This window comes from Poromitra crassiceps, assembly GCF_964638095.1.
Source record: "Poromitra crassiceps genome assembly, chromosome: 10".
Classification (NCBI taxonomy): domain Eukaryota; kingdom Metazoa; phylum Chordata; class Actinopteri; order Beryciformes; family Melamphaidae; genus Poromitra; species Poromitra crassiceps.
Window position 1 is genome coordinate 21509309 of NC_139631.1, and position 15246 is coordinate 21524554.

Consider the following 15246-nt stretch of genomic DNA (forward strand, 5'->3'; position numbering starts at 1 on the left):
AAGGTACATCGATGCACTTGACAAAGTGAATAGTTTATTAAAATTACTCCTTAAGTAGTTCAAATACATTATAATACACTTAGAGAATAACGAGTTATATAAAAGTAAAATTGTCCCATCAGTCTGTTGAGACATTAGTTAAGAGATACACTGTTGCGTGGAGCTAAGAGGAGTGTATGTTTGTGTACTTTTGGTTTTGGGAGAGCTTATGAATAGTACCTCTGTTAATACTGATCAGATGAGCCATTAAACTAAGGCATTGGGTGTAAATACTGTACATGATCTACAGAAGGTCACAACAGGCCTACAGTGGTATACATACACGCGCCATAGAACACCCTCATAACTCACTGCTGAGAAGGCTAAAGGAGGGCCATGCTCCCGCTTCATTGGTCAAGCTACAGACCTGTACAGCTGTCTGTCTGTGGTGAGGGCTCCAGTAAGGAGGGAGTCACTGGTTACTGCTCTCACCCTCACATCAGTCCAAAAGGCCCAGGGCTGGTTACCTGCTGGGGGTTGGGGATGGGGGGATGAAGGCATGGAGTGATGTGCTTTCTCAGCATTTGAAAACTGATACGGTGGTGTGTGTAAGTGGTGGCGAAGAGTGTGTTAATTGATGCTGTGAGGTCCAGTCTGAGAGTTGAGCTCAGGCTCTGGGGAGGGACTGTCCAGCTCCTGATCCAGGCTTTGGTCCGGCTGCGGCAGGTTTTCCCTCGAGTACTCGGCGTACCACTCCTGGAGGAATAACATGAGGAAAGCAGAACAGTGAGCTGTCAGGGTGCTGCGATGGTCCAGCTGACTGCCACGCAATACACGATTACGGTACCTCCTTTTCTCACCTGAATCTCCTCCTCATACATTTTCTGGCTAAGGTCGCTCTTAGTCCTTGACCTTCTGCCTAGGTACACCAGAGACGAGAGCTGTACGCACCGAGAGAAGGAGGAAATGCTAGTTAGTAGGATTCCTTCTAAAGAGGTCAGACAGAAGCGTCTGTCGTGTGTGTGTGTACTCACCCCACTCCGGTCCATAGCTTGTAGGACTCCCTGTAGCGAGTTGATGGAGGACAGGCCTGGGCAGGTCTGTTTGTACAGCTCCAGAGTGGCCAAAACTTCATCGCGACTCACCTCTGCTTCAAATACTATCCCATTCTCATCTAGAACAACAGACACAGATTAAACTGACAAACAGACCTCTGATTCAGACACTATACTGTCCTCCAGGAGGTCTTTGTATTAGTGAGTGAGTCTGCAAACATTTTACCTGAGCTGGAAAGGCCACAAACATTCAAGAATAAATTAATGGTTTCATTCCAAGCATAAAGTTCAAGATATCAAGATCCAAGATAACAACTTATGTGAGTTCTGCTTTCATTCAATGATTCAAATTTCGGAAATAATTTTATCACAGTAGGTGATAAACGGAGGACATCTCCTTTCGAAATGGAACTATTCATATGCTCTGCTCTACATATCATAGTTTGCAATTGCTAACAAGTACACACACACGCACGCACACACACACACACACACACACACACACACACACACACACACACACACACACACACACACACACACACACACACACACACACACACACACACACACACACACACACACAGGCGGACAGTCCCACCCTCTGGGTTCTCCACTGGTTCCCTGTTCTTGCGGCTGTAGTTCATACGGAACACAAACGCATCCAGAATAAAAGCCACAATGATGGTCATCACCACCTGGGGAGGGCAGAGACACAATGTTACAGTATCTGTTACTCACAGATCAAGGCAAGCATGCAGTGCATACTTGCAGAATGTAGACAATCATGCACGCCTGCCTACGCATGCCTCACCATGGTAACAATGTAAAAAGTCATGAAATAGAGCCTGGTCCAGTGGGTTGTCATAGAGGTCACTCCTTCCTGTGGGAGAGTGGACATAGCAGCAGTCAATCAGCCACACCCACCAATCAATGACAAGGCTAGAAAGTGGTGATAGGCTGATAAAAGAATTGGACAGAAAGATGACATGATCTTACCATGGTGATGTACCAGTTGTTGACCACAGTCAGTTCAAACAAAGTCACTAGACACACAAATGCACACATTTTGAGAAAGAGAGGCAAGAAATGATTGTCAGAAATTAATTTGGTTAGCATGGCAGTCATGCCACTGGGGGTTCAATTTATCAGTGAGGCCATCCATACTAGTAAGATACGGTAAGGTACTTTGGCTATGATAACACATGTATGTAGAAAAATCAAAATCAAGGGTATACCGAAGCTGCTGAGAATGTTGTTGAAGTTATTGAGATACCAGTAGCCCTCCTCCAGCACTGTTTTGTTGCCAATGGTGTGTTTGATCAGTCTGTAGGAGTCTGCCACTGTGCTGGTGCTGAGAGGTTGATTGAAAAAAGACGAGTACAGTTAGTGGAAATTAACTTAAATTAGAGCTATTGTGCCTCCGGGTTTAGGGGAAAGGGGAAGACAATGGTTGTGCAAACTAGTGGTCGGCCGATACAGGTTTTTCAATTTTGCATTTACAACGGTTAGTTTATACATGAGTGTCTCGCTGCAGGCACCTGCACTGTCTGCTTTGTCTCTGTTTGCTTAAGTAGATCTGCACTCTGTCTGCAGTGCACTTATTTAAAAAAGTATCAGCTAAATAAATGTCCACAGGGCTCGAAACAAACTTTCTCACAACCTTCCAAAACTGTCACAAACCACATTTTTGTATGTTTGTTGACAGACTTGGTTACATGCCAAATAGCCAATCTAAGCTTTCTTTTGATCTATGCTTGTCTTGTTTGATCTATGCTGGTGTTTATGCTCTTTTAGTATTATGTTCTTTTATGCACTACACTACAGTGACTTTGGGTGTTTTTAAAGGCGCCTCCAAATAAAATGTATTATTATTATTATTATTATTATTATTATTATTATTATTATTATCTAATCTACCAAGTAACTAGAGGTGACAACAATGTGATACTATAGGGTGGGGATTATGTCCTGCAAATCAACTACTATCTATCTTTCATTAAACAATGTGCCAACTTAGCTTGGTGTATTGAAGCAGACAAACACACACTCATGGTGCTGATCTAGTTTAAAAGTTTGTACACAAGTTTCCAGAGGTGATGAATTGCGTTGCACACACCTGATTTGCATAAAGTAGACTCAACCTCAACTTTATGTTTTTTATTGTACAGCACTTTGTGACCATGGTCTTGAAAGGTGCTATATAAATAAACGTTTAGTTACTTACTTACTTGAATCAACTCTAATCAATCGATGACTATTATGGGTTAGCTAACCAGACTGGAGAACATGACTCACTTGCAGCAGTTGGGGTAGACCACGTCAGCAAAGAACTCCATCCCCACAATGGCAAAGGAGTAGTAGAAGATGATTAAGGTCAACCCCAGACTCGCCATCCTGGGGAAGAGCTCAAACATGGTGTCCAACACATTGCGATACCTCTGCTTTATCTTAAATAACCTGCGAGCAAAACAGAGGGCAGACCAAAAAGACACATCAATAGCAGCATACCTAACAGGAGGAGATGGTTACAAGCTGATCCTAGAGATTGAAATAAAAGCCCACCTGAGTAGCTGAAGTGGTCTGAGCACGACAATAAAGTAGAATGGCTCCATATTGAAGGCAAGAGCAATCAAGCCCAGGAAGGCAAAAACCGTCACAGAGAAGTCAAACCTAGACAGGCAAACACAGTAACAGTTAGCACCCACACATCCTGCATTTGATAAATGATGAATCTATTCGCAGAATAGCCATTTTGGGATTACTGTTGAGCAATATAATTGGTGAATTCAAATGTCCAGACTCTCATGGGCTGAAGCCTCACAGACTATGAATTTTTTTACGTGTACTAAGCTGACTGGAGTGCCCACCATGAAGACATGAGTTCACAAGGACGCAGAGCTGCATGACTGTGTAAAAGGGGCAAGTCAGACAGAGCGACATTGACCCGTCGACTCTTTTATATCTGTAGTGCAATGAACTATGGTAAATCTCACTAGTGAAGTCCAGTAGCAGAGTATCTGGAAGGCAAGCCTATGTAGAGCTCTTCCAAAAGTCTGCATGGACTTTAATGAATTTGAACAAGGGACCTCTTGGATTCATGGCAGCGCACCACAAAGTCCACAAGTCTGGACTTTTGGATTCAGCACCTGTCACATACTGTATAAGTCAAAGAGGAGAGTTGAGCGTGATTACTCACAGATTCCACCCAGAGCTGAAATAAGCGATCGGTCCCAAACCGGCTAATTTCAGTAACACCTCGACACCATAAACTGAAAGTTGGGAGGACAGAGACAGAGTTGATGTCAGAATAGGCCACATGAAGATTATTCTGACTTTGTACGTGAGTGGGAGCCAGAAAGTGGCCTACTCACTGGTAAGGAAGACAATGTAACTCCATGGAACAAATTTGGACCAGGAAAATCCACCTGTGGGAGGAGAGGAAGGTGAGAGATCCACAGTATAACATACTCTTCTTCAGTATAACACTCTTCTTCAGTATAACACACTCTTCTTCAATCGAATCAGTGTGACTGGGCAGGATCTTACTATTCAGCGTATACGTCTCCACAAGGATCCACACGCCATTGACAGCCACCACCACATCTGCAGTCACAAATAAAGGATGGAAGATAAATGACGACATCATTTCTCTCTATATTGCGAAGGACAACTGGGCGCATGTAAATTATGACACTTACACATGGCATATTGGAAGGCCTTTGACTTCACCAGCAGGTTGATGCCTATTAGAAAAGAAAGCATAGAAATAGGAGAACATTGTAGATATAGTGGAACTGAGGGACAAGGAATGGAGAAAAAGATTACTGGCCTGATTTAGGAACATTCATTCAGTCTGTGGATTAAAGAAGAACAAGAGAGAACTTGCCTCTGAAAATGAGGAAGGTCGTATGTGGAAGGTCATCAAACCAGTATTCTCCACTCCGTCGCGCCTAAAATAGCACACAAATATTCTAGTATATAACAAGGATACAAAAATAAACGTGCAATATGTCCACACAGTCAAAGGTGAATGTCTGGAAAACCTACCTTCCATTTAAGGCCAATAGCCTCATAGAACTTATAAAAGTCCTCCAGACTGTAATAGAGCAGATTCAGCTTAAGTTACACTGGATGTCTCTTGAGAAAGATGCAAAGTTCTTGAGAAGAAAATCGTGTGTCAGGTCGTTACCTGAGCATAGGAGCCCCTGAGGTGTTAAGAGTTTTATAGGTGAGGAAGCGGTCTCTTGCAGACATCCGTGGTCTGTAAAAACGCATCAGGCCGTCAAACTGCTTCAGAGACACGCCCATCGGCCTCTGGAGGGAAATCCGCAGCAACACATAGCCAAACACACACAACGATGCAGTTAGAACAGCTACGAATGCTTTACGAAAGACATAATTTGTACCCATGTAGATTACACTATATAGAATGGTGAGGGTGTACCTGTCGGCTGACTAACAGCTGGAAGGCGTGGTCAATAGCTGAGCGTTTGTGAAGCAACAGAGATTTAAACTTCATCTTCTCAACACCATTGAAGGTATCGAACACCACAGCCAGGAGCTGGAGAGGGACAGAACGTGATTGAGTGACAGTGTGGTGATGTTGATGATTTATAATAGTCAGTGTCTCAGGACTGATGTAACAGGGTTGACCAGTTGTCATATGTTGACTGATGCTGTGTAGGACTAGGACACAATATTTCTCAGTTACAGTTTTGAATGTATGTCAGTTATGTAGCTATTTTTCAAATATATCAGATTGGATATTAAACGTTATGTGTACCAGGTTCATGATGAAGTAGAGCTCTATGGAGAGGTAAACGATGAAGAAGACACAGGACCAGCGGTTCCTGGAGTATGCTGGCATCATCACGTCCGGGAAACTACCGGAAACAGGAACAGGGTATAAGGTCATTCTTAACCAGTGAAAAACTCAGAACAGTCATAGGATACAAAAAGAAAAGTCTGGAATTGGCACCAAACAGACATGCAGTATAGGCAAACATTTATGTTGAGCTTTAAAATTGGGAAGGAGGTTATGTACAGCATGTGTGCAAAGGGAACAGAACAATACTACATGTTCTGTTGTGCTTACTTTGCTGTGGTCAGCAGCACAAATAGACTGACAATGCTGTTCTCCAGAGTGTTGAAGTACTGCGGGGAGAAGAGAGTGCTAAAGTCAGGAAATGTGACCAGTGAGCACAGAGCAAACTGAGTCACTCAAGTCCCCAACTTACATAACCCAAAGAAACTAATGTCAGCCAGAAGAACTACTCCACGTACCGGGTCAGCGGTGTTCGGGGAGAAGAGGCAGAAGCCTAGGGGGCGACAACAGACTAGTCAGACACACAAAATAACAGAAACCAGTGTTTTTCTTTTAAGGAGAGCAGGGGTCTGTCTCACAAAGCCAGTTCAACATCGTCAAGCTATCTTTGCATTAGCTGGCTTCACAAAACCCAACATTGATGATCCTGGATAACCGGCCTCAGGTAGCTGGTTATCAACTGACTGTGAACACAAGATTTACCTATGCAGCTATGAGAGCATTTACATGAAAGAGGCGGGGTTTGTAACAGACAGCCAGCCACATGACATAAGACTAAACGATTGATCACTGTATAAAGTAATATAATTGAGCAAGGAGAAGGAAACATCACATCAGCACTCAACAAATAATTATGAGGTTATGTAAACATGCTGCTAACAATTTTGACACTAGTAGATCATAAAAGTGGGTATAAGAAAGAAATGGATAATAATTGTGTCTTTCTGTCAAGAACAAACTGTCATAATTAAGACGCAGTGTTCATTCTTCTCACTGATACAATATGTCTTCTTCACGTTGAGGTTGTGAAAGATTTCATATTCACAAGTCAACCTCATGTTGCCCAGGTCTGATGTTATGGGAATATGAGCGTAGTCTGTTGCATTAAAGGCCGGCTTTACCGTGGTGAATATGAATATATATTAAATCTCACGCCCCTAAGGTTTTCGAATCCGTTGAAATTTTTGAAATTGGTTGTTTCCCGCCAGAGATATCACCAGAAATCCACTCTGTGTGGAGGGGGGGGGGGGGTGGTGGAGGGGAGGGGCGGGTGCGGGGACCCGAAATACTACATTTCCCACAATGCACTGGGCTCGCGTGGCCTTCGTTTCCATGCCCACCCCTCAGGCAATTGGCTGATATCAAACTCCAGTAGGTGGCGGTAATGCACATATATGTTTGCCAACCGCCATAAAACTCAAAGAAGAAGAAGGCTTCGACAATAAAACAAGAGAACAAGAAAAAATCGAAAATAAATCGAAAATAAAATTGCACCAAATTGCACCAAATTTAAACCGATGTATATATGTCGGGAGATGTCTTCATAAAAAAAAATTCATGCATTTTAAGGCATTTTCGTAGGAGTTACGCGCATCTGATGTTGTAACTATTTTCTGTAAAAATGTGTAAAAATGTGTACATTGCTCAGCGTTGATTTCGTTACTTCAACTCACCTACTACTAGATGTAAAATTTGACGAGCTTTCCAATGCCGCCAGTCCCGTGTCTTTTGGTGCTTCCGTTCCAGAGATATGGTCTCTTGGCAAGGAGCTATGGAAAGCTAACCTAGCTACAGTATGCTATGCGGGTGAACAAGATGGCTGCCTTTTGCTTTTCGTCGAGAGCTCTGAAGGGGCGTGGAGGACCTCTAGAGGCGGGACCATGGCTCACAAGACTTGTAGTTCATAGGCGCTCGAGTTCCGCAATGGGGAGGGAGGCCGGATGACGCGTAACGCGTCATCCGGCTTCCCTAAAATATGTGAGAGATGCCTGATAGGTCAGGCAGTGAAGCTCCAATTTCAAAAATTTCAACTGATTCTAAAACCTTAGGGGCGTGAGATTTAATATATATTCATATTCCCCACGGTAAAGCCGTCCTTTAATTACTGTCAGTAAACCTATGAAAGAATGTCAACACTTAAGCAACAGTAGGCCTACATTTCATTCACTATCGATAACTATGGTCAACTAATGTAAGCTACCTGCTGCTTGTTAGGCCGTCTTTTATAGCCAGAGTGAGCCAATAGCCTGGAAATGCTACAAAAATTATATATATATATATATATATATATATATATATTCAAGTTTATTCATATAGGAAAAAAATATCTGATGTAGCCTAATAATTATGATATCTCTGATATAATAAATCCTCATGGATCATCATCATGGTTTCCAGAGAGCTGATTGGTGAGGAGATGGGATAGCCTGAACCGAAGCTGCTCCCGAGCAGGTTAGCTGTGCAGCAGCATAGGTTACCATGGTGATCTGCCCCAGTTAAAAGTGAACCAGCGTGAGATCGAAAGCCAAGGTTAAGCCTGAAATTAGTTTGCTAATCCATTAAGCTTGCTTTATGAGACAGGCCCCAGGCCTCCACATTTTAATTGGTTTTAGTTGCAGGAGACAAAAAAAGAGAATCAATTAAATATTTTGTATGAAAAGAATAACTTATTCTTACCCAAGATAGCAAATATAACCATGAAGAAGAGCAGCAGTAGGAGGATGTCAATAAAAGGGGGGAGGGACTGGAAGATCTGACGTAAGTTTCTGATTGGACGAAAGGAACTGTCTGTCAGTGACAAGAAGGTTTAGCCATTAAGTTATAAGTGATGTCTGTATGTACAGGGGTGGACAAAATAATGGAAAAAGCAGGTCAAAGGCCAATGTTAGGAGCACAGAACCTGGAGCCCTAAGCCATGGAAAAAAAGGTCTGGTGAGCCTTATTTTCTTTTTGAATAATGGCTCAATATCCCACTAGACACAGTTACAACAGCATCCCCACGTAGATGATATTCATGTATTGTCAAGTGTAGGCGTTATTTTGTCCACCCCCTGTATGTGTGTATTGGATTATGCCATCATGTACCTGCGCACGGCACCACAGTATCTACAGTCCACCAGGAATATGGGTCTGAGAGCTCTGGTCACTCGCAGGTGAGACGTCTGTCTGATCAGAACCACTATGGCCTCCACAAACTGTAGCAGCAACACGCACGTCTGCACACAGACAAGAGACTACTCAGAACAAGAAGTTCAACACCCTGCGGCCTGCGTCAGTCCATCCTCCGTGTCAGTAGGCTAAGCATCTGCCCTGCTGGAGTGCCCTTGAGTAAGACACAGAATCCCTACCAGATCCAGAGGTGTTGATCTGTAACTGACCATGACCTCCATATGTAGGAGCAAAAACCATGCAAGAAGAAAATGTCCATGTGGGGATCAATACATGATCATTACCTTCACCATGGTCCTCTTGTGTCGTATGAAGGTGTGGAAGCCCAGCCAACGTAGTTTCATGCATAGTTCAAATGCCACCATGACCAAAGCCAGCAGCTCCAGAGTGGCATGGACCTGCAAGGGCAGCAAACACACAACTACTGTATGTTTATGGCCTGGCATCCGGGTAGTGTAGTGGTAGATTGAGATTGCCGAACAACACGAGGGTCGCAGGTTCGAGCCCCAGTGTCACCTCCGGCATGGTCGGGCGTCCATACAGGCACAATTGGCCGAGTCTGCGGGTGGGAAGCCAAATTAAGGGTATGTGTCCTGGTCGCTGCACTAGTGCCTCCTCTGGTCGGTCGGGGCTACGTCCTGCCGGTGAAACTCCTCGCTGTCAGGTGAAAACCTTTGTCATACCACCACTGTAACATTCTGGAACAGCATCTCTTCCTGAGCTTTGAGAATCTCAAGGTCTTGAAGAGTGCCTGTTTTTTCCACAAGTGGCACCAGGTCAGACACCAGAGGAGACTGCAAGGTCAATCGTAGACGGACCACGTTTGGTCAGAATGTCCTGTCTATAAAAGGCAGCCAAATATGGAACAGTCTCCCCGTCTCCATAAGGGACAGCCCCACCCTTGCCACTTTCAAAGGCAGTCTCAAAAAATGGCTGAAAACAAACCAGTCATGTACTCACAGGTAGTATGTTTTTCTTCTCTTTCTTTTTGTGTATTATGTAATTTTATTTTTATAAGAGTAATTGCTGCCATGTATTTTAGAGTGTATTGCTGCTACTTATGTTTCACGTAGTTTTAGAGTGCTGCTACCTATGTTTTATGTATGTTTTATTATGTTTTACATTTTATGTTTATTGTGTTTTATGTTTTATGGGGACAACGGATGGAAATTAGCCTTGTGCTAAATCCGGCAATTTTTACACTTTTACTATGTTCCAGGTTTTATTATCTGTTCTATGGTTTCTGTGTTCATTAATTTTGCACGGTCCCGTCCAAATAAACAAATAAATAAAAAGAAGTGGATGGCGACTGCACATGTATCGGTGGAAGCATGTCTACAACTCTCCCCAGATTGGCAGAGGGGGTAGAGCAACAACTGGGACACCCTAACAAGGAATGGGCCAAGTACAATTGGGGAGAAAAGGGGGTTTGAAAAAATAAAAATGTTTATGGCCTCTGGATAGGACACATGCGTACCTGAGTGTGTGTGTGTGTGTGTGTGTGTGTGTGTGTATCCACTTACGTAGACATCCAGGCGCAGAGAGGGCACAGCTGGAGCCTCACACAGCGACAGCACCATCAGCAGCAGGCCTGTCAGCAGCTCCATCATGTAGAACAGGTGGTTGTGGGCAAACAGGTAAGCTGCCAGTGCCTTTGGGTTTCGAGGGTGGGTGAAGAACTTATCATTGTTCTCTCCTTCCTGTATAGAAAATGCAAAAGACACATACAAACCAGGCATTAGTCAATATTTATTTTGTGTTTTGCAGTTCCTTACAGCTGAACAAACAGATGTATTGCAGCTGTGCATGAAGCAGAAGCAGACCATATAAAGAGTACCGGTACAAGGTTTAGCTGTCTACAAGTAAACCATTATATAATCACATGATCTCTAATCTCCCAATTGCACTTGCAGTAGTACTTATAAACAACTGTTTGTTTGTGAATACCTGCAGATAGATGGCTGCCTCTTGGTAGTTCATCTCCCAACTGTGGCGTAAGGATGCATTTTGGGCTCTGCAGTTTTGTGGTCCAGGTGTTGGAATCACAGCGTTGTTAACGATATCATAGTTGCCCCCTCCATCTGGAAGAAAAGACCAAAGTGTATTAATATAGCCTATATAAAGTCTATATATATACATATAAAAAAATCTGTAAGGAATATTAGTTTGATCTCTCAAGACAGAGTTTCTATTTGCATGAAAATCTGTCAGCATGGTCGAAGAAAATCCAGATAATAGTGTTCATAGCAACTTGCAAAAGAACACTGTCAAACAGCTCGTCTTTTAGCTCCGCAAGCAAAATTTTTTTGTAGTGCTGTTGCTGGTCGGAGTGTGAACACAAGAACCAGATATAGTGGTAGATAAAATTAGCATAAAGGGGCGTGGCCAATAGCCTCAGTGTTGAGATCCGGTTATTCAGGTGTTGAAAACGAGCTTACCCCCAGAGGTTAAAATATATATTTATTTATTTATTTTTAACCGATGGATTCCCAGATTGAAATGTTGCTAAATGTCCACATCTCATCCTGAGTTTAGTACACATGCACACACATGACACGGAGACACACACGTCACTCACACACACACACACACACACACACACACACACACACACACACACACACACACACACACACACACACACACACACACACACACACACACACACACACACACACACACACACACACACACACACACACACACACACACACAGGCGTGCCCCTACCAATGCTGTCTAGTTCTAACTGTAAGGTGTATGAGGAGAGTACAGCTGGACTCTGGTCACGGGTGTGATCTTCATGGGAAGCAGCTGTCTCTGCCTGCCCAGATAGGCACTCCATTGATCAGCCTGGATTTGTTTGGATGCCTGAAAGTGTGCGTGAACGTATTACGGTCCCTGAAGTCCACAGCAGATGTGCATGTGTGTCATTCACAGTCCGCAAGTCCTGTTCCAGCGTCCACACACATCTGGAGGTAAAGGCAGGCAAACATTCCACTCAGCCCTGATGCAAACTCCACAGATTAAAGCAGTGTTGCCGGTGACAAGCAGAGTCTTCATGCAAGCCCTTGCATAACCATTAGAGTCCAGACCGAGCTGGGAGATCAAAGTGACTCTGGAGGAAACCATTCAAAACAATCCACAACGCTAATGAAAAGTGAAAGAAATTAAAGAATACTTCTTTTGACAAGTGGTCTTTTCTGTTAGAAAACAACTCTTATAGACAGTAACCTGGATGAGAGGTAGTGATTCCAGCAACATTAACTCTGTAATGAACTCCCTGCCTCGGTGGTGGAGTTTGCACTTTGAACACAGCGCTACCTGTAAATATGAAAACGAGTGTGAGACACTCTCCAAACAGCTCACTTTCCCTTCCCCCAGACAGAGAGAGATGAAGTCTGTAGGTCCTGCAATGAAGGAGGAAGAACAAGTCTCTTCCCCGGATGGGGAAGAAGTCTAGATGTCTGACTAAAAACACTGAAGAGGAAGCATGCCATGGAAGGCCTTAAAGCAGAATCAGACAATGACTATCTTTCCAAGTAACATAAAAAAAAACCTCAGGATCATCAAAATAAACGTTGAAGAAACTAAACTCCAGATGAACTCAGTATTTTATAACAGCCCTCACCTACAGATTAAAGCAAGCCTTATCATAAATAGAAGTCAGTTCCCGACGTCTTCAACAAACATTCAGTCCATGTTTCTCTGCTGTCTCTATGCAGCTGCATAATTCCATCCTGTGTGAGGCTGTCAGGATCCTCTTCCCACATGCATCACATCACCGCCCGGCCCCAGGCAGGCACCACTCTTTGGAATAGAAATAAAAGAGCTGCAGCAGTATGGAGACCAGATGCGTCGTAAAAATCACTCTCTGAAACTCAGGCGCGGAACTTTCCTGGACACCATGATGGCAGCGATGGCAGAATCAGCTCAAGTGTAAAGATCAAACTCCAGTCCGGTGGAGGCCTCGCTGTTACACTGACAGGAGTAAAGCCTGTGTCTGTCGTGTGCCATTCCAACCCCTCGTTTGTTTGAGAACAATAACATGTGTGGAGCTCCCGGTCAATAACATGGTGAGGTCAGGCTCGCAGAGACACAAACAGACTCAGCGGTCATCACTGTTTCTCCCAGGGGGGGGGGGGGTATTTTTTTGCGCAGCTCTTGGTCCAACAGCCCCACAGTTTGATCCTAGCCTGTGAGTATCACAGAGGAGAAGATACAACTCTAAATGCAGACTTCTTTCTCCGGGTATCTGGGTTCAAACTCTCCAGAAAACTCCCACAACAGCAACCAACAGTACAGTGTGATCTTTCCTCTCTGTCCACCACTCCCCGATATCCTGGAAAAAAGACCTCTCCTTTTCCTGTCCACTTCCAGAGCCAAAAAAAACCCTCTCATCTCATACACACACTCTCTCTCTCTCTCTCTCTCTCGCTCTCTCACACTCACTCACTCACACACACACACACACACACACACACACACACACACACACACACACACACACACACACACACACACACACACACACACACACACACACACACACACTGCCAATGAGCACTGGGCTGGGGGGGGCACTAGCACACAGGCTGCTGAGACTGCAGTTTCTCGTGTGTGGGTCAGTTTGTAGCTTATATGAGGGATACAAAGGCAGCAGGATTACTACACAGAGTGGACACATGTAGGCCCACACACGTGATCTCAGAGGTGCAGACATCTCTTTTTCTGCTTTATAACAGTGTGGTATGGACATGCAGCATGTATGCATCTGACAGCCAGCAACAGATCCTCAGAGGAAACCGCCCAACCGCACTGTTTCCAGCCTGCAGAAGTGCACCTCTGGTAAGTAGACAATGATTTAACAAAATTGACTGTGATACAAGGTCACAATATGCATCAGAGAGCTGAAAAGTCAGCTACGTCTTCCTTGTATACTGAATTAATCATGCCCTAAACTTGTTTTCTCTCATAGGAAGCTTCATTTCTAAGATCATGACAATAATGTACTAAATGACGATACAATTTCCATCATAATGGGCGTATAGTGGTCTCAATGGAGCCAGCAGGCTCCGCCAAGCAATGGTGGGTACCAATGCGTATTGTGTAAACAAACTTACTCTCATCTCCCCTCTCGTTCTCGTCGCTGAGCAGACCGCTGTTGGCGTCGTCCCAGGTTAAAATGAGCGGCACATCGTCATCAACCTCCATCCTACAGTAGCATAGAAAAGGCTGCAAGAAGCCTCGATATTTCCACCGTTCTTATGCAGCTCCCTCGATTTGCTAGGACAGCTAGCTAACGTTAAATGTTACCAACGCTAAACCGCTAGCCAGCGTTAGATAAAAGCGCAGTTTCCTGTGCTAACCGCAACAACTTGACATCTTGGATCTTGCTCACTCTTTGCTGATTACTATAGCTTACTGTTAACGTTAGTTCTTGTTAGCTAGCGTGCAAGCAAGTGCTTTTATACTCTTTGCTAATTATTGTTACAGAATGATAGCTAACTAACAGTTACAAGTTAACAAGAGCTTGAGGTGTGCCACACAAGAAGTAACGTTTGCAGGCGTGCCTGTTGTTGGCTGCATTGTTTTGGTCTTTGTCCGAGATGACATCTGTCATTGAGTCCGGGCTCACTGTCACATCGCGGCGAAGCTAACGAGCCCTCTCCTGCGGTGCCCGGGTATCGTTACGTCCATCACATCAACGCAAAACACCTTTTTGGATCTGGAAAATGCTGCCCGTGTTTTTAAAACAATGAATCGATAACTAAACGCAAGAAACAACTATCTAACTCCTACCATAAACATTTCGCACGACACAAACGTCGATATCTGACACAAGCACGTGATACGTCAACAGACTTTTGCGACACTGAAGCGATTCACGGCAGACTGTACCCAGATTTTCAAAATAAAAGTCAAAGTTTGGAATCTAGGCGATTCTTGCGGATATGTAGCGTATTGTATCAGAAAAAAGTGATACAAGTATCAAATTAATTGAATATATGAGACATGTAACGTTACTTATTCATGTAGAAAAATCAATCGCACAATCAAAACACACGCGCTATACATCCATGGCCACACGCTGTAGATGGTATCTTAGCAACTGAGAAAACTGTCAACAAAACTTGTGTTTGTGTCAGCAGTAAAGATTCAATGCTATTTTTTCTGTTTAGGACCAGTGTAGGGCAAACTAACGGTGCATTTGAACA

At 43.8% G+C, this 15246-nt stretch overlaps 1 protein-coding gene across 1 annotated transcript; it reads right to left on the reverse strand.

The window, feature by feature from the left end:
• Positions 1 to 35: 35 nt before the first annotated feature.
• tpcn1 (two pore segment channel 1) lies at positions 36 to 14831 on the reverse strand. Its single transcript, XM_083644182.1, has 26 exons — positions 14152 to 14831; positions 10978 to 11111; positions 10554 to 10730; positions 9315 to 9428; positions 8947 to 9077; positions 8539 to 8627; positions 6321 to 6355; positions 6133 to 6191; positions 5821 to 5920; positions 5482 to 5598; positions 5227 to 5351; positions 5085 to 5133; positions 4924 to 4987; positions 4736 to 4780; positions 4584 to 4640; positions 4409 to 4462; positions 4234 to 4306; positions 3600 to 3707; positions 3333 to 3494; positions 2273 to 2388; positions 2034 to 2080; positions 1849 to 1917; positions 1636 to 1732; positions 1014 to 1153; positions 840 to 920; positions 36 to 735 (listed from the first exon to the last, which is right to left on the reverse strand). The coding sequence occupies exons 1-26, from the start codon at positions 14240 to 14242 to the stop codon at positions 610 to 612; spliced, it is 2460 nt and encodes an 819-aa protein (XP_083500308.1). The 5' UTR covers positions 14243 to 14831; the 3' UTR covers positions 36 to 609.
• Between the last annotated feature and the right edge of the window lie 415 nt (positions 14832 to 15246).

Excerpts from the sequence above, each read along its gene's own strand:
- tpcn1 (XM_083644182.1), bottom strand. The coding sequence starts at position 14,242 with ATGGAGGTTGATGACGATGTGCCGCTCATTTTAACCTGGGACGACGCC. Across the intron at positions 4,988-5,084 it reads CTATTGGCCTTAAATGGAAG|GCGCGACGGAGTGGAGAATA; the intron begins GTAGGTTTTCCA and ends GTGCTATTTTAG. Across the intron at positions 4,641-4,735 it reads GGCCTTCCAATATGCCATGT|ATGTGGTGGTGGCTGTCAAT; the intron begins GTAAGTGTCATA and ends TTGTGACTGCAG.